Source organism: Sander lucioperca, chromosome 10, assembly GCF_008315115.2.
Source record: "Sander lucioperca isolate FBNREF2018 chromosome 10, SLUC_FBN_1.2, whole genome shotgun sequence".
NCBI lineage: Eukaryota > Metazoa > Chordata > Actinopteri > Perciformes > Percidae > Sander > Sander lucioperca.
Window position 1 is genome coordinate 20,299,615 of NC_050182.1, and position 22,876 is coordinate 20,322,490.

A 22,876-nucleotide genomic window follows, 5' to 3' on the forward strand; every position below is an offset into this window, starting at 1 on the left:
TAACTCGTTAGCTTTTAGCTGCAGCAATCAGTAAGTCTCTACGTTTAACTGTTATTAAATGATCTAAATATGAATCAGAGGTGCCGTTTGGGATCGTGGACGATCCTTTAGGGTTCTGATTCTGACATTTGGGTCGGACTTGCGTTTATTTTTGTCAGTGTTTTAACCGCTTGAGGTAAGTTAGCCTACTACTAATGTTTAGCGTCATCTCAGCCTCGAAAGCAAACAAATATACTGTTGTGCTGTTCTTTCTCTACTAATGCAACATCTATTCAACAAATTAATATGTACTGTATACATACCTTTTTGCTGTCGATGCTTTAAACGCGCATCTGATGTCAGCCTTCTCCGTGCAGCATGTGCTCTCCGTGCAGCGCGCAGTAACACGTGTCGAAAATAAACAACACGAGGCATCAGTGATAGTTTTTATTTCGCCTCTAGAGGCCGCTGTTGTAATGCATGATGCCAGCAGACCCTTCTCAGCTCTCGCGTACTGTGTAATGAATGACAGCGCGCGCTTCTCAGCCGCTCCAGCAACGGACGCAACCATCGGTATGGATTTTTGCCGATAACGATAGTTCCACCAATCAACTATCGGTGCCGATTAATCGGCAAAACCGATGAATCGGTCGACCTCTACACGTGTTGCTACATAATTCTGACAGCATTAAATACAATCTATGTCACAGTCATCTATTTTGGAGCCAGGCAGAGAAGTACACATCTGACATTTGTCCTGTGGTGCTGTGGTCAGATCCGCTGTTAGACTTATTGTTTTCCTATCACTGCAGGGAGGAGAAACTTTGAGGCCGTGACTCTGTACAGACCTCAGCAGAGCGCAAACCCTGTAGGCCAAGATCACCTCTCTGTGGATCCACCACACAACGTGAAGCACAAACACAAAAAACTTGCACATTCAAGCACGTATGTACTGACACAACTTTCCCTCATTTTCTCTGCTGCACAGTTTTTCAACACACACACACACACACACACACACACACACACAATAAGCAAGCCACGACACACAGGAAATCACCCAGAGATAGAGGAGAGGAAATTAGAAACACCCTCCCAGCATCCCGGGTGAAAACATTTGCAACTCTGGAGCAGAAAAATCTCAGTGGACAGATCTGCAGCAAACGGAAAACACATCCCTTTGTTTTTAAAAACCTGATACCTCTCCAAATGTAATCTTCCTGTGCCTGCACCAGACGGGACACTGTGTTTCCTAAGTGGCCGGTCAGATGAACAGAAGGTCCAGAGAGCAACCCCCCCCTTCCAGTCTCTCTGGATAACCCACCCACTGTTAACCTTCTGTTTCCCATTCTTCTGCATGTCCTCATGCATTTTCAGGTCTGAAGTGAGAGTAATAGTGTAAATAGTGTAAAAATACTGTAAATAGTGTCTCCCTGTAAATGAACATGATTAATGTGTGTATCTGAAGATGACACTGTGCAGATGTGTGTTGAGGTGCATGGATGTACACAAAAAATTTAAAATTAAAATTTAATAAATTTTTTCCTGCAACCTCAGAAAGCAGCTTTCCCACCTAATGTCTATGAGGAAGGCATCTAAGCGCGATGCCTCCTGACAGATAGGCCCGGTCTCACCCACATGCCACCACAAGCAATAAGCACGCGGCCTGGCACAGCAGCACAGCCAGGCAGCCAGCCATCCCTGTGGCCCTGCATTCCTCTCTTCCAACACTGCTTACAGAAGCTGACAAGCGCTGGAGGTCTCCCTGGCCGAGGTGGAAATCTGCAAAAATAAACGCTTTAGGTGACATGAAGGCTTTGTTTGTTTCTGCTGGCCCGGCTGTTTGTGTTAGCGCGGTGGGTTAATTGCGACTTTGATCGCTGCGTTTATTGATCCAACAGTGGCCTTAGGAGTGCGGCCGGCCTGGCCCGCCTCGCCTGCTCCCACCCCCAATCTCAAACAATCACACCTCAACCGCCCCCACTACAGACGGGTTCTAAGGGGTGGCCATGCCAAAATGGTGTTAAAGATGCACTGGGAATGGCAGGGCCAAGGACAATTAGGATCGGGTGGTTTAGTTTAGAGACTGACCGTTAATGGGGAATGGGGTGAATTGGACTGGGCTAAAGGTCAGGAAATAGATTGAGCTAGAGCTTTGATAAAAGCGCTCACATACAAAGGACTAATGGAAAGCAGGTTGGCCTGTGCTTCGGTCAGATGTATGAGTAGGCTTGGCTTGGTTTATCTACAGTAGTGGTGTGGCCAGACAATCTTGCTCTGGGCCAGCTGAAGTGAGTGAAGGTGGCTGTGATTATGTTGTGCAGTATGTAATATTAGGCCAAGTTGGATCAAATGATGATGGACTGCAGATGAAAAGAGCTTTTATTGGCTAACTCTGGCAAATGTTCACCAATATTGATTTATGCCATGTGACCAAACCACGTAGGCCAAACTGGGCTGTTCTGAACCTCAGCTGATCTGACTTGACCAGTATTTTGGCATGGCTTCCTCCTCTGACCCAAGCCAAAGGGTGGATGAATGCCCCAACAATTTAACCAGTTTCACCTCTAAACAAGCTTTCCAAAACACGTCCAGAAGATCAGGGTGAAAACCACCATCATTTTTTAAAACATCTCAATCTTGAAATTCTAGCTGCTGTGAGTTTTTATCCTAATGAAAATCTGTTCCAGGTCTCTAGGCCTCTTAGGTTCAAGAGGTTACAGACACAAGAGAATCCCGGTAAGCACTTTTCCAGTGCAGCCCGCTGAGAGGGTCAAATATGTGTGCGCGTCTATGATGGCTGTGAGGTCATCAGTGTATTGACACAGCAGCAGATGATGGAATAGGATTCTGGCCACACATGCACATTCCTCACACACACACACACACCCACACCCACACACACACACACAGAATGTTCTCACTCGGTAAACAGCTAATGACACATCTACTGTTACATTGTGGGGTCTTGATTTAGATCAGGCGATACCAGAGAGGATGAGTGTGTAATTAGGAGAGAATGTACACCCTTTATCTCACTCTCTCCTTCATATTCCCTCAGTACCTCCGCTGTATCCCTCTCTGTTCTTCCTTCTCTCCTTCCTTCCTTCCAATTTGCTCTCCATTGCCCTCTCTGCATGGAGATATTTGTGGAGACTCAATGACAGGAGAGACATAGTGCGTTCTGCACTCAGCGTTAACCCTTTTCTTTAGTACTAAGCTTTCTATTAGACAACCACGGACTGCAATAGGGCTGTCCTCGACTAAAGAAATTCTTAGTCGACTAACACTCATACGATTTTGTCGACTGATCAATTAGTTGATTTAATCGACAGATCTGTAAAAATTAGTTTCTCCACAAAGAGCCATGGAAAACACCACTTTAAATCTTGTGTTTCCCACGGATGTGCTCATAAGTGTTTTGGGAATACATCATTCAGCATGAAAAAAGCATAAAAAACGGAGGCAGCCCTAGACTGCAAGCTTAGAATAAAAGCCTATTCATTTTTCTGTGCTCCTAAACAAAAACACCATAGCCATTACCTATAGGCCTATGTCACACAACGATTGAAGACCGGAAGAACGTCTCTGAGTGGGGATACAGAGCCCGATAGATCCAAGGACCAAGTCTCTCCGCAACCTGCCTGAAGTCACCTACGACGGACGAATAGTAGAAGCTCGCTCTAGCCGTTCGCGGTTTCGCAGGTATGGTAAACGGCAAATCTATGGTAACAGCGAGTTGGACCAATCAGAGACGTTGCTGTTACGCTTAGGTTTGTGGGTAGTGTAGTTTTTCTCCATAAGATAGCGGATAAAACATGTTTTGCTTAAGACAAGGTTGATTTCATACAGACTTCTAGATTCTACAGGAGCAGAAACTTTCGTTTCACAATCACGCAGCTCGGGGTCAGTCTACCTCGGATGGTTAGACATTATGGGATGGTTTAGACATTATGGCTGATAATCTAAATCCTTATGGAGAAAGACTGTTGACCGGAAGTTCTGATTCCCTACTCTGCGTGCCGGAAGCAGGAAGTGTGACATAGGCCTATTGTGCCACTGACACAGAACATACAGAATTCAGTTCAGTTTCAGCCTCAATGAAAAAGATGGCAGCATGCAACAAGGTATGCTAGCATGCATAGATTTACAATTGCTCAAAAGGTGCAATATTGTCATTTTTGTGTTAAATACAGTAAAATATATGGATTTGTGATTAACTCCCAGTGTTAAAGTGAAAAAAGCACGGCATGTTTGAAAAATAGTATTAAATAATTGGAGGATCTCTGAGTGAATGCACTGGGAGTGTGTGGGTAGTGTGTGTTTGTGAGGGTGATTACAGATTAATTTAACTGTCATTTTATTACATTCTATTTATTCTAATATGCTACTGAATTGTCCCGATTAAGCTGTCTTTAACCAAACTTTTCAAATCTGGGATCAATGGCTAGCTTATGGCCCTGTGCTTGGGCTTGAGGTTAATCATGACCTGTAAATCTATGCACTTACTCACTGAAGTTGGGATATCTAGCAAAAAAAATAAATCTTTTATGATTTAGATGAGATAGTGACCCCCCAGGGTTTGTAAAATATTTGTCAAGTTTCAAAAGTTGAGAATTTATTACCACATCTACATATAAACATGGTGTTTTAAGTGGCACAAAATAAAAGTTGTAATTGCAAATCATTTGGAAATTGTGGGATCTGACAGACAAGTAGGGAGAGGTGTTGAGTGGAGGGATGATAGGATGGAGGAAGGGGGGCAGAGGATGAAGTAATGTGCCTGCACAAGGCACTCCAGCCGGGGGTCAGATCCTGTTCATGGAAACCATCTGGCCAGCTCAATCTCAGCCACACCAAACATACAGTACACATGATCCTCCTTTCTATCTCTCACTCACTTTCCGCCTGCCTTAAAGCTCACCTTCTGCCCATTTTTTTCTCCCTCTTCCTCGCTTCCTAACCTCCGTCTCCTTTCCATCACTTTACCTTTTCTACCCCCCGCTTTTACTCCTCCTTTTCTCTCTCAAAAACTATCCTACTCATTAATGCATGGCAGCTGCAGGGAGCAGTGTTACTTCATTTTTCCATGGCAACGGCCTCTCTGTTTCAACGGATCCCATTTCAGTTTTGGTAGCAACGTGCTCCTTTGCCAGTGCTGAACACATTCATGTGTTAAATAGAAGGAATTATTGCAAAATTCCTGAAATAGAATCACTATCCCGATCACTGGCAATTATTATCAGGACCCAGAGAGACCATGGGTGTCCCCGGGGAGAATGGGATGGGGAGATGACAGGATGAAAAGGGGTAACGGTGAACAGCGGGGGAGAGGGGTAGGCAGGAAATAAGCGGGGGGGAGAAACCGAGAAGGGGACAGAGAAGGACCCCCAGAGGTAAGAACACGGAAGGCAAAGTTCAGGAGATGTAGTGTACTCAAGGAGAAACACAATGAGTTGGAGCAAGAGAAGGAAGTAAAGCAGAGGGTCAGAACTCTAAGGCTGAGGCCAGGTGGCCATTTGAAGGTGTGCCAGGCTACTCTGGCCAGGGTGACAATTGCAGCACTGCCCTTCAGCCCTAATGTGAAGTGACTACTAAAATAACACCACCTACACATATTGTAGCCTTCCATGACCAAGACACTTAGCCTCCACAGGGGGAAAAAACACGCACAGACTCTCTCCCTCATGTATACAACACGGATGATCTGTGCTGTGCGTAATGTCAAGGAGACGCCACCGTCTTGGGCCTGAGGGCCTCAGTTTGGATGGTATGTGTCTTTGACCTCACCATGCCTGTTGCAATGGTGTGACCATAGACTGTAAAAAACAAAATGGACACAGCATCGGTGACGTCACCCTTTGGTTTGTAGACTAACGTTTTCAAGCCGGGAGTTTGCTTTTTGGCTGACGCTATCTTGGTATTGTGGAGCCAGATGGTACCATATTTGGACAAGAGGGCGAAGATGGGGAGGATGACACATCTAAGCCAGTGTTATGTATGGTTTCAATGATGCTGCGCTAAGCTAAACGCTAAAAGAGGGAAAGTAGCCGATTTCCAACCCTTCTGACGCGAGTCATCCAGCGGAGTTTTATTTGCAGGTAAACATGGACCTCCAGGTACTGGTGCTGTTTGTCAGCATGTACAGCAGTACACAGAGCTGGTTGAAAATCTGCAGACTTTTTCTTAAGTTACCAGCTAGCGCTAGCTGGCTAGCTTGGTTGGCAGAACACTGAACAAGACATTTCTAGGCGACCAAAGCGTTCCAATGAACTTTGATGAAGTGAAAACACACAGTCAGAGGGTCAAAAGTTTAAGAAACTACTTGAAACTAGCGATTGAGGGCCATAAACTCGTTTATTGAGGTAATAAATAAAGGCAGAAGTAGGGTCCTTTCCCCATAGACTTCTATAGAAACTGACTTCTCTATCAGTGAAGTCGCCCCCCTGCTGGAAATTAGGCAGAATGCAGGTTTAAGGCACTTCCGCATTGGCTTCACTTCTCATATAAGGAAGTTGCCACTTGGGTGTGACAAAGAAACTTGCTCTTTAACTCTTAATAAATGTCTTTTTCTTCCCAATCCAAATTCTCTCTTTCTCTCAGTTCATCTTTCCTGAGAAGCACCTACACTAATCAACTACTGTTTAGACTGTTTACTAATTGTTGAAGCAGTGATAGTGGTTCATATAGCTATATGTGTAAACTGAACCATTTCTCTTTGGGCCGGCCTGAGCTGCCTGTCCGTCTTTATCATCGACAGTTCCTTACGAAGATTAAAGGAGGTTCTCTGATGGCTTTGAATGAATTACGAATACTTTTTCAGCCATTTTCATTGCAGGGTGAATTTCACCTATCATTCCCCGTGAGGTAACAGAAGAAGAGGGTGTTCCAAACTGAGATAGATAGGAATGTACTGGATTCAAAGTCATAGAGGAACCATGGCTCAGAATCATTTCTGGGGTTTGGTTGAAGCACTCAGCTACAGATAGAGCGTGACACTCATGGATTCAGATAATAATCTCTGCGCTAACCACGCATGACGGGCCATCACCAGGAATCAATGCTAACTATGTCTGTCATTGAAAAGGACAAGTATGGTGTAAAGAATGATTTAAGAAGAGAAAGCTACAAATAGAAACAGTGCATGTTCTGCTTTTTTCCAGCTGCTATTCTGGTTTTAGACTTTGAGTGGGATATGTGTCTAAGACATTTTTACTTACTCAAGTATAGAGTCACACTGTAATGAAACACACAGTGCAGGGGGGACAGAATTGCTTGCGCAGGTTTTTTGAGGTCATGCTGTTTCTTGAGGTAATTTAAGGGATGATGCAGCAAAGTGCATTAGACCTTAAAATGTATGACACTAAACCGAAAATACAGAACATGTTTTATTCCATTCTATGCTATTTGTGAACTGCTGACACTGGTGGAATAAATGACAACAGACAATAGTTAAAAAATGTAAACCTCATGTACTGCAGCTTTTCCATCTGCATTATCACTATTTTCTTACCTACTTCTATTAAAATGGGTCCATGCTCTAGCATCTGCGCAGACCTTTACCTTTTTTCCTTCTGTTGTGAATCTGAAGGAAAGAATGTATGTCACAGCCACAACGCATCTGAGGCCAGGACTATGAGAAATTTTAAAACAATTTACACAATCACCTGGTATCATGTGTCCCTATTCTGTTTAAACAGCCTTAAGTGGTCTCAGCAGCCGTAGTATAATAAATACTTTCGTAACTTTTTCTCCCCCAATCTCATTCCGCCACCTTCGCTCTTTCCGTCTTGTTCCTCTCTCTTCTGTAAAAATAACAACAAAAACAGAGAAAGCCCTGCATGCCAAATTGGGCACATGTGCAGCAGAAGTGTGAGCCATTAGGTATTCTGTTTACACCACACTAAAATAAATGGAGTGGTTTAAGTTTGGGAGCTTGGATATCCTAGGCCTGGGGTACCAGCTGTCGGGTCGTTCGGTTTGGTCCGCTTCCACTCCCATGTCAACAGGACAGACTGTTTCCTAATTACTGCTGCAGTACGTGGTGTGGTCCCAGTCGCACAGCCGAAGGGGACAGAGGAAAGTGGAGGCAATGACGGGCTCAGCAAACTATTAGAGGGTTGAGTTAACTTTTGTGGAAGTACTGTAAACAGCTCAATGGGCTGACATGGAACCTGGGCTCTGAAGCATTATTTCAATTCACATGCGTCATGCCCTCTTTCATGTTTGACTGACATCGGTCTGTGTGGTCCTAGCAATACGAATTAAGATGAATTAAGAATGGTTGTTGGACTTCTGCAACATTGGTTATTGTTTACATGCACAAAGAACCGTGCCTATAAGCCATATTCCTACTAAAGATTGATTTAGTTTACCTGCTCTTTGAATTCCCTGAAACAGAGTATCCCTGCTGCCATAAATTAACCTGTTAAGAGAAAACGTCTGTGCGCCTGTGATGACCTGCCTGCATATACAACACACTGCTGAAAAGGTATGAAAACAGAATCCTGTGAAGTTGTGATCCCTGGAGTGATCTGTGAGATGATGAGGTCTGTTGACATCATCATGTAACTATAACTTTGTGTCAGTCTGACTGTGTGCTGACAGAGAAAACCAACAAAAAATACTGTCCATGCCGCAGTGATCTGTGGGATACTTAAGTAAGCCAGGCAATCTGTTCAGATCTCTCATCATGGGAATATGACTACATATAACTGTAGTATTAAAACATAGTTGTGATCTTTACAGTGGCCAACCAAAAACCAGGATATTTGAGTAACAAAAATGCCAAAATAATATACTGTGTAAATGTGGTCACCATCTTCACAGTCATTTTGCAAACTGTAGACCAGCAGTCTGAACCTAACACATTACCGGACACAAAGATGTCCATATTTCCCCAATCAGTGAAGTACTGAACCACATGAGTACTGTGTGCGTAGACACACACGTGTGCATTCACCATGACGTTCTGTTCCTCCATCAAGAGGAGCCCTGTCAAAGAGTTGTCAGCACTTCCTGATGTATTTCAGATGGGGCTGGTTGTGATGTGGGCTCTGCTAACTGGTCCAGGCAAGATTCAGCAAGCATCCACACAATGGGAGCACTTAACTATCCAGTTAGACACTTAAACACACAGACAGGGACATCTAGCAAGCCAGCCAGTCAACCAGACAGTAAGCCCACCACAAAGTGACATGAGACGCTACGTATATGCATCTGTATGTAAAACAGGCTAATAGGCTAACAGCTAACAGAGGTCCCTGGAAGCCATATGGCCACAACCACAGAGAGAGCTAAGATGGGCTGGGCTAAGCTAAACCTCAGCACCTCAGAGAGAAAGAGGAGGACAGGGAGAGGGGTAAATGGTCTCTAAAGTAGATTTGGAACTGGTGTTTGTTTCTGAGTTATGGCGTTGAATAATTGCCAGAAAAGTGTTTTGGCAGAACATTATAATGTCACAGTGAAGTTGACCTTTAACCTAGTGGGTATAAAATGTCATCCCTTCATCATTTTATCCTATTAGACATTTTGTGTGGAATGTTCCCATAATTAGCATGTGAATTATCGAGTTATGGCCCAAAACATGTTTTGTGTGGACGTGGACAAGTGGACGTTTATGCCAAGTTTGAGGAAATTCCCTCAAGGCGTTCCTGAGATATCGCGTTCACAAGAATGGTACAAACATATAGACAGACAACCAAAAACATAATGCTTTCGGCCACAACTTCCGGCACGGCATTAAAACACTATATAAAAGTAGCACTAAAGTAAGAGATAAAAAAGAAAACTAAATTATTTATAAGAAATATATATATATATACAGTTACTTGTGCGTATATATATATATATATATATATATATATATATATATATATATATATATATATATATATAAACTATTTTACAGTTAGGTCCTATATCAGTGTAATATGAGCATTTTAAATTATACTGTAACTAGAAAGCTTTAGTTGAAGTGGAAATGAGTAAGGTAGTCAAACAGTAATATGCAAATCCAGCATAACTGAAAGTTCCATGTCATTTCCAAGACATTTAAAGGGCAACTATTATATAGCAGTTTCAGGATAATGCTTGCATTTTGTGTTTGTACTAGAACATGTTTATATGCTTTAATGTTAAAAAAAAAAAACTTTATTTTTCTCATCCTGCCCATGGCTGCTGCACCTGTATTCACCCTCTGTATGAGATGCTTTGTAGGAGTGGCTGTCTCTTTAAGCCCGCCTCCCGAAAAAAGCACCGTCTGCTCTGATTGGCCAGCGTGTTTCCTGCAATCTACGCTCCGCTCCGCTGTTGTTTCACTAGTTGAAGCTGGAGCTACTGCAACGGAGTATATAGCAGTATCATATATATATATATATATATATATATATATGTGTGTGTGTGTGTGTGTGTGTGTGTGTGTGTGTGTGTGTGTATATATATATATAAGCATGCAGCTACTTAATATTTAGCACTAGGCTAACGTTAGATTGTAGTGTAACGAAGCAGCACTTTCTACCGTCAAAAATGGCAGATTAAGGCTTCTGAACCAAACACTACCCAATCGGACACGTTTCAGCAGTAATGTGACCCGGAATTGGGGAGAATTTAACAACACTGGCAGCCAAGATGAATAGAATATGAAATGAAAATGAATAGAATACAATATCGCAGCACATTCTACAGTCAATAATCGCATGAATATTTCAGCAGGGTGGACTCTTGTTTACATGTACAGTACATGGGGCTTGACCCCTCAGACCTAGACTATAAGGACATGCTACTGGGCCACTCTGCTCCAAGGAAAGGAAATGGGCATATTGTGTACCTGCTATACAATATGTATGTACAATAATGGTAGAGTATATAATTTGGTACCTGTAGAGTAAGGCGTTTAACAGCATCCCAGGCTTGGGCAATGAGCTCCTTCATTCTCTCTTCTGAGGTTGTCCATGACTCCGCTGCTGTGGTGTCGGGCATCACCCTCATTGGGATGGACAGGGGACGTGATTCTGGAAAAGAAAGAAAGTACTTCAGTACTGTGTGTACCCAGTAGTAATGTCAATTTGTTTTGTTTAAATTTCTGGTCCTGTGATGAAGTAACCTTTTTACCACAGAAGTACTATAGAACCCTGTAACATGTATTATAAAAACAATATATGGTACACAAGACTGGACTGCTCTGCATTCATCCTACATTTAACTCTCTTCATAATTCACTTTTATTTTCATTTGCTGTACAGTATCATGTTATATGATGTTTAACTGACACTTCATTGAGGTGATGTAATGTTAGCACTCAGGTTTCTTGTCTCCTACAGCAGCGCGCGCACACACACACACACACACACACACACACACACACAGAGTATCCTAGACATGACATGTCCTAGTGGGCCTGCTGTGGTCCAGACAAAGGTCGATAGTCTGCACTGACACTCATGGCAACAGCCAAGCACACAAATCCCACAGAAACAACCCCCTAAATTAGCCTTTGCACTAACGCTATTAACCTGAGGGTCCAAAAACAACTTCCCTGTTAATAGACATATCTTCTGAGAGAAGAAGACACACAGATAAAAGAGAAACTGAGTGTAAGAGAGAGGTGCAGAAGCAGAAATCGAAGGAACTGAGACAGAGGCATATAGACCAAACACACATTCTACCAGGTTAGCCTGAGGTCTGTGGATGTTAAAGCCATCAGGACGCCAGAGGTGAGGGAAGGGGGGTCCCTCTGAAGACACATTAGGACATATTCCATGATTTAAAGGTCTGCCTTGCTCAGCAGCTCTATCCCACATTTGTCATGAAACAGCGATGATGTCACAGCACCACAGTGCCTCCTCAGACGCCACGCTCCCAAATATCACTAAAACAGGCAAATGGGTTGGCACGGAAACAAGAGTGTGTTGCCAGGGCAATGGACAAAAAGGATGGTTAAGTTACCCTGATTTGTTGTTGCTGTGACAACCTGCCTAAAACTTGTGGGTGGGAGCGTGTGTGTGTGTGCGTGCGTGCGTGCGTGCGTGCGTGTGTGTGCACATAGACGGCTGAGTGACTAAGCTCACAGGTGCATGTGTGTGTGTGTGTGTGTGTGTGTGTGTGTGTGTGTGTGTGTGTGTGTGTGTGTGGGGAAAGTGGAAGAAACCAGACTGAGGGCCGAGATCATCGTGTCTGGACTCTTACAGTATTTTCTCACACTCAGCATCCAGGTGCCTCTGGCATTCAGGGACTATGAAATGGACTGTTTTTGTCATGATGCCTACAATCAGTGTTGCATCATCACGTACTATGCACATGACCGCACTGCACATTTTGTACATTTGACAACCCATATTTTCCAATCTGCCTTCTCCCTCATTCTTGTTCGTCAGCTATATACACTAGATTCTGTGAGCCTTGTACAGTACACAACCAATTCCAATGTTAGTATACTTTACTAAATATCCACAGCCACAGATGGCAAAAATTGACTTTGACAGGACAGATTGTGTTTCATGGACTGTCTTTCATTGAGTAATGTGCAGAGAGTGCTGCATAAACCGCTGTGATATCATTGGGTTGTCAATTGTGTTTTGTTGTAGAGGGCTGTGTGTGTGTGAGAGTATTCCTGTCACACTGCATTAGAGAGCTGTTTCCTGTTCAGCTCTGCAGGGGATCCATATAGACATGACAGAGCTCTGTGGCTGCTGCTCTCTGTGGCCCAGCTGTCTAGACCAAGGAGACTTTACCCCAGGGACTGGACATGCTCTGTGTGAATGTGTGTTTATTTGTAAAGTAGGTTGTGACAAAGTGTGTGTCTAAGTTTTTGGGAGCATGAGTCAATGAGTCTGCGCCCACATTGACATCAATGTCTGTGCAAGGTGTGTGTGTGTGTGTGTGTGTGTGTGTGTGTGTGTCCCTCCACCGTACCCGGAATCCTTGCCCAACCAAACAGTGCCTTACCACATCGGAAAATACAACGGCAACATATATCCACACACACTGCCCTTGCAATACACAACAGAATACACACTAAAACAGACACCAAATGATCGTCACATCATTGATGAAATCTTAAGAGTAAAAAGAGACCACCCTTCTGACATTCAAAAGCATCAATTGTACCATGACCCTCCAAATTGCCAAAACAATCTATTACACACCATGAGATAGTTAGCCTGACGGTGGAGTGGATCCTGTATGACTAGAAGTTGGAGACTATCAGGCTGTGTGTGCATTTTGACAATTGCAACTATGATTCCTTTGAGTGGAAATGCACAACTGCAAATATGCAAGCACACGTGAGTAGGTATGCAGTGTGCCACATGCAGTATGCACTTGCATTGACCTGTGGAACTAATTTTATATTGCACAACATGCATTAATACATGAGGGCACACACACATCAGCACAGAGCCTAAAATTAGGCCAACAATTCCAGTTAGAGCAATTACCATTACATTCAGGTTTTGACACCCTGATCTTCTACTACCTTCTCATTTCAAATCAATACCACCTTCAAAATTTTAGTTTGTCATGTTGAGTCATGTTCTAGAGTAAGCCATCGTTTTTTGTTGTTGATATTATTACTTTTTGGCCAGAGGCCTGTACTACAAATCAAGATCAACATGCCTTGGATTTCTTTCAGTTACCCGGCTTCACCTAACCTAACAACCGCGGTCCCACATAAGCTGTGTCACGACGGTGGTTAACAACTAGTTCAGTGAACCCAGGGTTTCCCAATCCAGTGGTGCACGCGTTCACATAAAAGAGGCGGTGTTTGCACAGCACGACCAATCGCAAACATCTACCAGAGCTGCATATTTTAAATAAGAAGAGCAAACTATAATTCTACATAAATATGAAGAAGACACACACTGTTTTACAGGCAAAACGCAATACAGTCGCTGCTTCCTAAAACAGGAGGAAAGCTGACAAAAAAATAGCCAACGCTGTAGATGCGTAAATCACAACGCTTATCAATATCACCTCCATCAGTCAGGCACAAGATCTGACCATAATTACACTTGTGCTTTCCATAAACTGCCATTGCTTTAGCCTATTATTTCAGTTGCAACCCTGGCAGTGGAAGCGATGTGAGAGCAAATAAAAACATAATTCAAACCGATGTGCGCATTGGCAACACACGGCTCAACAAGCCGACAAATAGCCTATACGTAATTCCCTCCACTGAAAATCTTTCATAAAGATACCCATCAGGGAATGTTAACGGGGTTGTTGGTCTCTAAATGTTTTAACTTGTATGAGCACACCTCTCCCTCTCCGCGCACCAAGCTCCTCCGGATCTTCTAAGAACGGTGACACCGTTATCAATCGAGTATTGATTGGTCAGAAGGCGGTGCTTTTACACCGGTTGATCTCTAATCTCCAACATAACCTGCTCCCGACCAGGTTAGGTGTTCAGCATGAGTTACCACGGCGACTGAACCCGGTAACAACTGATCCACAGTCGTGATACAGAAAACCCTGGGTTGAACCTGAAGTTAGCTCGTTAACGCCAAATCTTGCTTCGTAGTACAGGCCTCAGGCCTGCAGTTTTAATCTAAAAACTGGTTATTGCCCTAATCCTATAGACCTTATGGCTAACCTTCATCTGAAATAGACCGAGGAGAAAAGCCTTTTTTTACTTGAGGGTAGGCAAAACTGTGAATGTCCTTCCCAAGAGAGAGTCTGTTAGGCCAATCAGAAAGTGTGCTAAAGTACAGCATAGGCAGCAACAATGCAAGGCCATTCTGCTCTCTGCTTTGTTTTAAATACCATTCCAGGACTCTGTTTGTTAATCCTGGGGTCATTATTTGGAATGAAACTGCCATATCTTGTTATATTGACTTGGCGCCCGCCATTTCTGCAGGGAGGGGACTGAAAAAAAGAGAGAGGCAGGCAGGGACAGAGAATGAGAAAGACAGAGAACACAAGAGGTCTAAATTCAAATGAAAGAGAAATATGACAGGAGCGCCCAAAGCTCTTAAACCTGCCCAGGCCTAACAAGTCCTGAGAGTCCTCTTAAAGTGGGGTTATTCCCCCTGTCTCGTGCCATCTCAGCCATGTCCTCATTTTCACCCTCTGTTAGGCCATTAGGCTAATATCTTATTGGCCAAACTCTGACCATACACCCTTCCCCTCTCCTTTACTCCTCTGTTTTGTTCTCACTCTCTCCCACCACTCCCTCTTTCTCTCTTAGTGTTCAGCTGGTGTGTGGAGCTGCCAGTCCAGTCCCCTATAAACATTCTAGTGTTCTGATGGTGATTATTCATCCTCTTCAACAGCTCCATCACATCCCCCAGCAAGTAAAGGGTCTGGGTCTTTTAAGCCCACAGCACTGAGCATGTGTCATGTGATCAGAGAAAACGCAGAGACCAGAGCCCCATTACAACACGATGACTAAAAGGCGGGAAACAAATCAGTGTTGCCTCATTTCATGATGTACAACAACACCGCCGTGGCAGAGTAACATTGCTGTAAAATGTGTGAGGGTGTGTGGTGTGGCAAGTGTAAATCGCACATCATACAAATGTGCAATTCACACTCACCAACACACGTAAGAACGAAAACACACAAACACAAACACACACACACACACACACACACACACACACACACACACACACACACACACACACACACACACTCACTCACTCACTCTGATATACCCACAGTCACACAACACTAACACCTTAACAGCACCATTTTCCAGTACATATTTAGTCTTCTCAACAACAATGGCACAAAGTAACCATATGTCCTTTCCAAGTGGTTGAGCAAGTCAACCATAAAAACAGCCTCATTGAGGGATCTTGGCATTTCCCCATGCCGCCTGCTATCTTTCTGGTATGTTCCCATTTCCAAATGGTTTACAGTGAGTTGAAGTGTTGTATATTCTGTTACAGCTGCATGCAGAGGCAGCAATGGGGCTCTTTAATAAACCCTCCTGCCTATTTGTTTTGGATGCAAGTCGGTGTTTATTTAAATATTTACGTAACTCCCATTTGTTATGGGGTTATTAAAGCCGCCTATGAAAAAGTGGTTGGGTCGGGCTGACTGAACGGGTGAGGAATGGGAGTGAGGTGGTGTTTTAAGAGTTTGATTTTGCCCATTTATTTCTACTCTACAGACACTGCATGATGTCTCTTCCCACCAGTTTTGCTTTAGGAAGTCCCCTAACCAGTCAAGGTAATTGTGAAGGGAAGACTTTTTTTTAATTCAGGCATGCAGAAACAGACTCTCTGATGTCTCTGGCAAGAAGAAGAAAAAAAAAGCGAGAAGAGAATCACACACATTTCCCATTGCAATCGTCATCACTATCATCATTATCATCAGAGTTTAACCTGATCATACACAACATAGCTGTTCAACCTATACAATATTCAGTTGAGATACTTATCTAAAAAAAGAAGGGAGGAGATGAGAGAGTTCCTGCCAGCCAGACCATGACAGAACATGTTAAGATGAAAACAAACAAAAAAACGCCTTCTCAGAGTGACACTAAGACCATTTGAAACATCACTTGTGAAATCATCTCAACCTAGTTTCCAATCCCTTCCTGTTCCTCTGTCATCTGAACTGAGCCCCCTCCAGCCTGCACACTAATCCACGCTACGTCTGATGAACCACAACTCAACCCCAACTTCCCTCTCTGCTCCTCTCACTTCAACCTCAAAAACCATAGCCAACATCCACAAGGCCTAATACCCTTATCATTCATGGAAGCAGAAAAAGGGATACGTAAGGACAAATCTATTCCCCACAGACTGGTTTGTGCGGGCTCATCAGCGTGCGGAGGCCAGAGACATTCTCATCGAGCGAGTAGAGTTCCCTACAGACGGCAACCATGCTTCTCGGGAGGGGGGCCTCCTATCTCATTATTCTCCTTTTTCTTGTTTTCTTTCCCCTCTCCAACCATCATTACCTTGATAAATTATTGACTTTACCAGAAAAATTAAACTATATAAATAACTCCACAATGAAAATATTATCCCTTTCTGAAAAGCGCACGGCAGCCAATAAAAACCTGCCTGACTTCCATCAGGCTACTTGGGCTTGGATTATAGTTATGTATGACTGTGGAGTTCTGCGTGAAGTCGTCCCATCAGTTCTCTCTCTCTTTTATACGTGTGTAAATGGATGTATATATTAGTTTCTCGCTGCTGTTTCTTTATCCAAAATATATTGATTTATGTCTTTCCAGAATATACCCCTCTCAACCATGAAACCTGGACTTTCTTTCCTGTTCCCAACCTTTTTGTTGACGCACTACAGTTGAGATCACAGAAAAGCCATCGGTACGGAAATGTTTTTGGTAGGCCCACAGCCCCGACTACTACCGGATATTTTCTTCTAGCTTGCAGATTGACAATATGAACAATGCGAATGTTTCCTTGTCTCTCCTTCTGGTCCTCCCAGTAAACAGCAACATTATATCTAATCCCATCATCCAGACCACTAGCAGACAGGAACTAAGACAACAGTTCTCCTTCCAACCTTTTAGAAGCACAGCCAGATTGTAGGATAGGTTTCTCAGCAAAATAAGTATGTTCTCAGAGTGCCAACGGCTAATTTTAGGATTGAAAAGGAAAGCCGATGAGATCATTATTCTGGTAAATGTTAGAGAACAATGAGAAGCACGGGACTCGGGAGGGTCTCGATCAGAAACACAGTGTTGCTGCCAAAAGGAACATTCATTAGGGACAAATAAAGAAAATACTTAAAGGCTAGTTTTATGTGAACCAATTTGTGGTGTAATTGTGCGGGCAGACAGAAATCAACCTCAAACTGAGAAGAAACGACTTGTTTTCAAAGTTGCTGTTCCTCGGCCTTTTCTTGTAAAGGATAATCACACAAAAACAACCGTTAACACTTCTGATGATGTTACTAAGCAATATTCAAAGAAACCCGTGATGTGATGTTTATTTTTTTAAAATGAAGTACCAAACCTCTAGTACATCCACCAGAATATTTAGTCAGACCATATACTTTGACCAGAAAAGCCTGATGGACTGACCATAAATATTAGTTATTATAAAAGCCAACCAGCGCCATACAAATATGCAAAAGGAGCATTTTGACGAAACGCTTAGCACAAAAAAAACACCTAGACAAGGCTTAAAAATTTGTATTTGTACAGTACATGAACAGAGTTTGCCATTATAAACACAAACCAATTCAAAGAGAAATATGAGTCCTTATGTGATGGAGAGCCGATCTTAATTGCAGACGTGTGTCTTTAGTAACATGAAAATATCTATATCTATATATTTTACAATGTGCTGTGTTTAAAGTCTCTGCCATCCCCCGGAACTGGCTTCGGTCCAATTCAGCCAATGCTGGTTATGAAAGTCAGCGGTGTTTTGTAACATGTACCCTGTATATTTTAACATGTGCAATGACCAAAACCAGAAAAGAAGAGAGACAGGGTGAAATATTTAGTTGAGTGGATATGGGTTCTGAGATTTGAGCTGGGCAGCCCCACAGCCCCAGTATGATATCACCTTGCCCTCAGTGCTTTCTGCAGTGAACTGGTTCTGTGTGTCTCTGTACATTTGCCTACACATTAACAGGCACCTTACAAAAGCCTACAGGAAAGTCCCCCTTGATTACTACGAAACTGTAGCTAGGCTGAATGTGGTAACAAAACAACATAACACTCTCTTTACATCATAAAAGTGCCAGGCATGCATTCAAATGGCCAATTGGAAGCAGGGACATCTAGCGAGTGCAATTGTTCTGAGGAGGCTTTGAACTGCTAAAAACTCTGAAAATGATTTTCTTCCAGTGGATTATGATTTATTCTGTAACTCCCTGTGGGGAAATCAATAGCTCCAGTGGAAAACTATCATAGTCAATAGGCACAGAAAAACACTGCTTTCGCCAATTTATAATCAGGCGGAACAAAACACCGCTCTATATCAATACTTCGTATATCCAACACATCAGGTCATTTAATCCTATAATAGTATTTCAAACCACCACACTCTCGACATGCAAACTGTTAACTTATATTTTTGAATTGACCACTTTAATGCATGGTTAGAGTACATACTGTGGGCTTCAGAGTGTCTCTGGGGTGACAGGGGCCAGAACATATGTATACTGGACTAGAAGATCTTACCATAGTGGACTCAAAGAGGAACCAGTTAATCTGTTTCATTGAATTTAGCTACTGTTCCATTAACTAGCACTAGCAGCAGTATTGAGGCAGTTGGCACTACAATTATTGCGGGATGAAAAGTAGTAAGATTTCATTTGTAGCATATTTTATAGCAGCAGCTCTTCACAAAGTGACTCAAGGTAAACCTTAACGGGTGTATCCAGGATTGTGACAGTATCAATACATTACGAGCATTCAGGGGACTTCAGGGACTAAATATTTGAGTTGCACACTTAAAAGGAAAATTTGCCACCTTTTATGTGGATGTCCAAATCAGTGTTGATGGTAAATGTAGTCGATTAAAGCAATAAATTCCTCTGTGCGTGCTATATTGACTCTGAAAGCTGCTGTTTACAGCTGCAAAACCAGCGCCATAGTTGGAGGCAAGAAAGAACTATAGGGCCCTATTTTAATGATCAAAGCGCACGACGTGAAGCGCCTGGCGCAGGTGCGTTTAGGGCCTGTCCAAATCCACTTTTGCTAGTTTGACGGAGGAAAAAAGGGTCCGTGCGCCGGGCATATGGTTAAAAAGGGTTGTATTAGTGTCTTCATTAATCAGAGGTGTGTTTTGGGCGTAACATGCAATCAACCAATCAGAGATCATCTCCCATTCCCTTTAAAAGCCAGGCGTGTTTGGACCTTGGAGCATTGCTATTATGATGGAGGATTTGCACCGTAATATTTTTATTTGTAATCTTTTGCATGTGTGCGTGCTGCTGTGCGTCCCTGTGTGTGTAACAAGCATAGCGTGCATGCGCTGTGCACGAGCCTAGGAGCATTTTACTAATGTGCTGTTAAAATAACAATGAAATGCTGCGTTATTGACTTTAGACCAGGTTTTTGTTGGTCAATGGCGCCATCACTTCCCGCTGCCTCAAGATAGCAATACGCCCAGAATGTACCTGAACACACCTCCCTGTAAGACCAGCAAGCCCATGGGCACACAGATGGGCGCAGGTGCATTTGTTATTTAAACGACGTGGGCGCTGGACAGGAAATTGACAACTGCATCGGTCTTAAACTAGCAAAGACACTTGCTTCAGGCTTTGCGCTGCGCCGGGTGCAAGATAGGGGCCTTAGTCTGCTTCAGCTTTGATTTCTCTGGTTAGCCAGGGGGTGTGCTCTACATGTCGCTCAATAACAAAACTTCCTTGTTCTCTTTGCTTGTATTGCAAACTAGCTACGTTTCGAACAGTGGAAATGGCATCACAAAATATGAGTGTGGACTATGTTATGGACAAGGATGCATTTTACAGTGTTTTGGCTGACTCGGATGTTCAGTTGTATTTATATGAGGCAGACTATACGGTCGAAGAAATGCAGCGGAGACCATCCACACCCCGAGCTGCCGAGAGCAAACACTGACTGGTGGTGCCTTTGCTCAAATATCCCTCTGATTCCAAAAAAAAACGTGATCATTCTGCTGCAATATTGTCAGCGTGGGCAGTTTTTGTGGGATGCTGTCACTGACTCCAACCCCAAGAGAGCCCGTGTGTGCATTACTATGCATGTAAGTTTTACTCCTCATTTGGACAGAGGTGTGCTGGAGACCTTCCTCAGGATCCCAAAGATAAAATGGAAAAGATAACCAAGACCAGCAGGGCTGAGAAGGCAGATGATGAGTAAGTATTCTTGTCACCTAATGCTATTGTAAGCTCTTATGTTGAGTTGCCTCTTAGCAAAATGCTGAATAACTTGAAGTTGTTAATGTGCTGCTGTTGACAATGTGGAAAATAAGAAAGAGTTGTTGCCGTCTTGGTTCACGATGCTTTTATTTTATCATCTGCATAAGTATGGGTGCAACTCTTAACCCTCGGCTACACTATGTTTTAGCATCGGTAGCTTGCCACAATGCATGAGGTACATGTATGCACTGCCAGCATGGCTCCACGAGGAGGAGAACTTCGCTTTCTTGGTCAAATTAGCATTCACTGAGCAATTTATTGCTTCAAATGATTACATTTACCATCAACACTGATTGGTCGTCCACATAGAAGGTGGTAAATTCAAAGTCTATGTCATCCCCCGGAACTGGCTTCGGTCCAATTCAGCCTGCTGGTTATGAAAGTCAGCGGTGTTTTGTAACATGTACCCTGTATATTTTAACATGTGCAATGACCAAAACCAGAAAAGAAGAGAGACAGGGTGAAATATTTAGTTGCCAACTGGAGTTGAGTGGATATGGGTTCTGAGATGTGAGCTGGGCAGCCCCACAGCCCCAGTATGATATCACCTTGCCCTCAGTGCTTTCTGGGGAAATGATCTGCAGTGAGGGCACTGGTATTTGCAACAAATGCCAGTGTAATGGTTCCTATAAGAACCTCATGACGTCTTCTCCTGAAGCCCATCTGAGTAGCAGCACCAGTGGCAGTCCAGTTGGCTGGCTAGCCCTGTTGAGCCTGAGCCAGTCTTATGTGTTTATTCCCCATGTATCCCTGTGAATGGCAGTTCGAACACGTGTCGACTCCAACTGGCAAACGACCTGCACATCTCTCCTCTGTTTACCTAAATAGATGACTGAAGACTGAAAAATAAAATGTCTGCTGCAGTGATTACAGCCCCCTTAGATTCCCCTGAGAAATTATTTATAAATAATAAACCCGCAACTAAAATCGACCTTGTCATATATGTGGACGTTTATTTGAAGTCACGTTAAAACAAGCATATTAGAGCTATCAAAGAAAATGCCAAATGATAATTCAGCAAAAAGAAGGGAAAAAAAAAAACACGTACACGCTCCATAAGGGGAAAAAATGAGCTGGTCCATTTCAATTCATTTCTTACAACAACACAACTTATTTCAAAGGGCAATTATTAATTTGGCTGAAAACCTTGCTCCGTCACAGCTGATGAGATGATGGTCCATCAAGACACAATGCTCATTTCTCAACTACATCAGCTTTACCCTTTAGTAAATCATTATGGCTTATTGATTCAAACCAAGCTAAACAGCTGGATCAGATGTCCTAGGGTAAACATGCAGCAATTCCAAATAGATTCTGAAAAATCCATCAGATCACTCGCTGCAGCGAAATGGCTTTAGAGATGAAATGCATCCTGCTGACACGAAAAAGCAGAAGACAGTTTTATGTCCAGCTAAAAATCAACAAAGTATAAACACCACAGGAAAACATGATACACTTGTTGGATTTTTGGGCTGACCTTTTTTACATAACAGCTAGACAAGAGTGAGCTCCCATCATCTCCCTCCTGTTTAAACTTCCAGCTCCTTATTCACAGTGTGCTCCACACATGGTAAAGCAATTCATAAATCATCTAATCTACAGAGCCTAATTCCAATCATAACATGTTAGATGTCAGCAGCTCTTCTCATGAGGTGACGGGACGGGTTATTCCCATGGCCTTGAGCCTTTTAGGAGTCCTGGCTCACCACAGTTCCAATGTTTCTCACTTTAGTTAAATTGAGTACAGTTATAGGGTTAACATATGTTAAATCAGTGTTTGGGGTGGATTTTTACCTGAGCTGCCTCAGCAAATAGCTCTTTTCACAACAGTCTACATTAAACAACTATTACCCAAAGGGAAGGTAAGTATAATGATAGATCATTCTACATATCATGTTTCTGTGCATCGAGTATCAACCCTACCATGGCCGGCCAGCCAACCCTGGGGAATATGAAGAATTAACATTCCATTTATTATCCTCCAATTAATCACAGGAACAATGTATTACTAAGAGAAATGAGGTGGAGCAGAATTTCTATTATTGAATCTCAAAAAAAAGTGTAT

General features: G+C 43.0%; 1 protein-coding gene across 2 annotated transcripts in view; it reads right to left on the bottom strand.

Moving 5' to 3' along the window:
• Positions 1–22,876, bottom strand: part of LOC116066562 (vacuolar protein sorting-associated protein 13B) — a 353,457-nt gene that overhangs the window by 183,973 nt on the left and 146,608 nt on the right. For both annotated transcript variants that reach the window (XM_031322688.2, XM_031322689.2), the window contains exon 22: positions 10,858–10,991. In XM_031322688.2, coding sequence (XP_031178548.1) covers positions 10,858–10,991 — 134 coding nt within the window. The remainder of the gene's footprint in view (positions 1–10,857; positions 10,992–22,876) is intronic.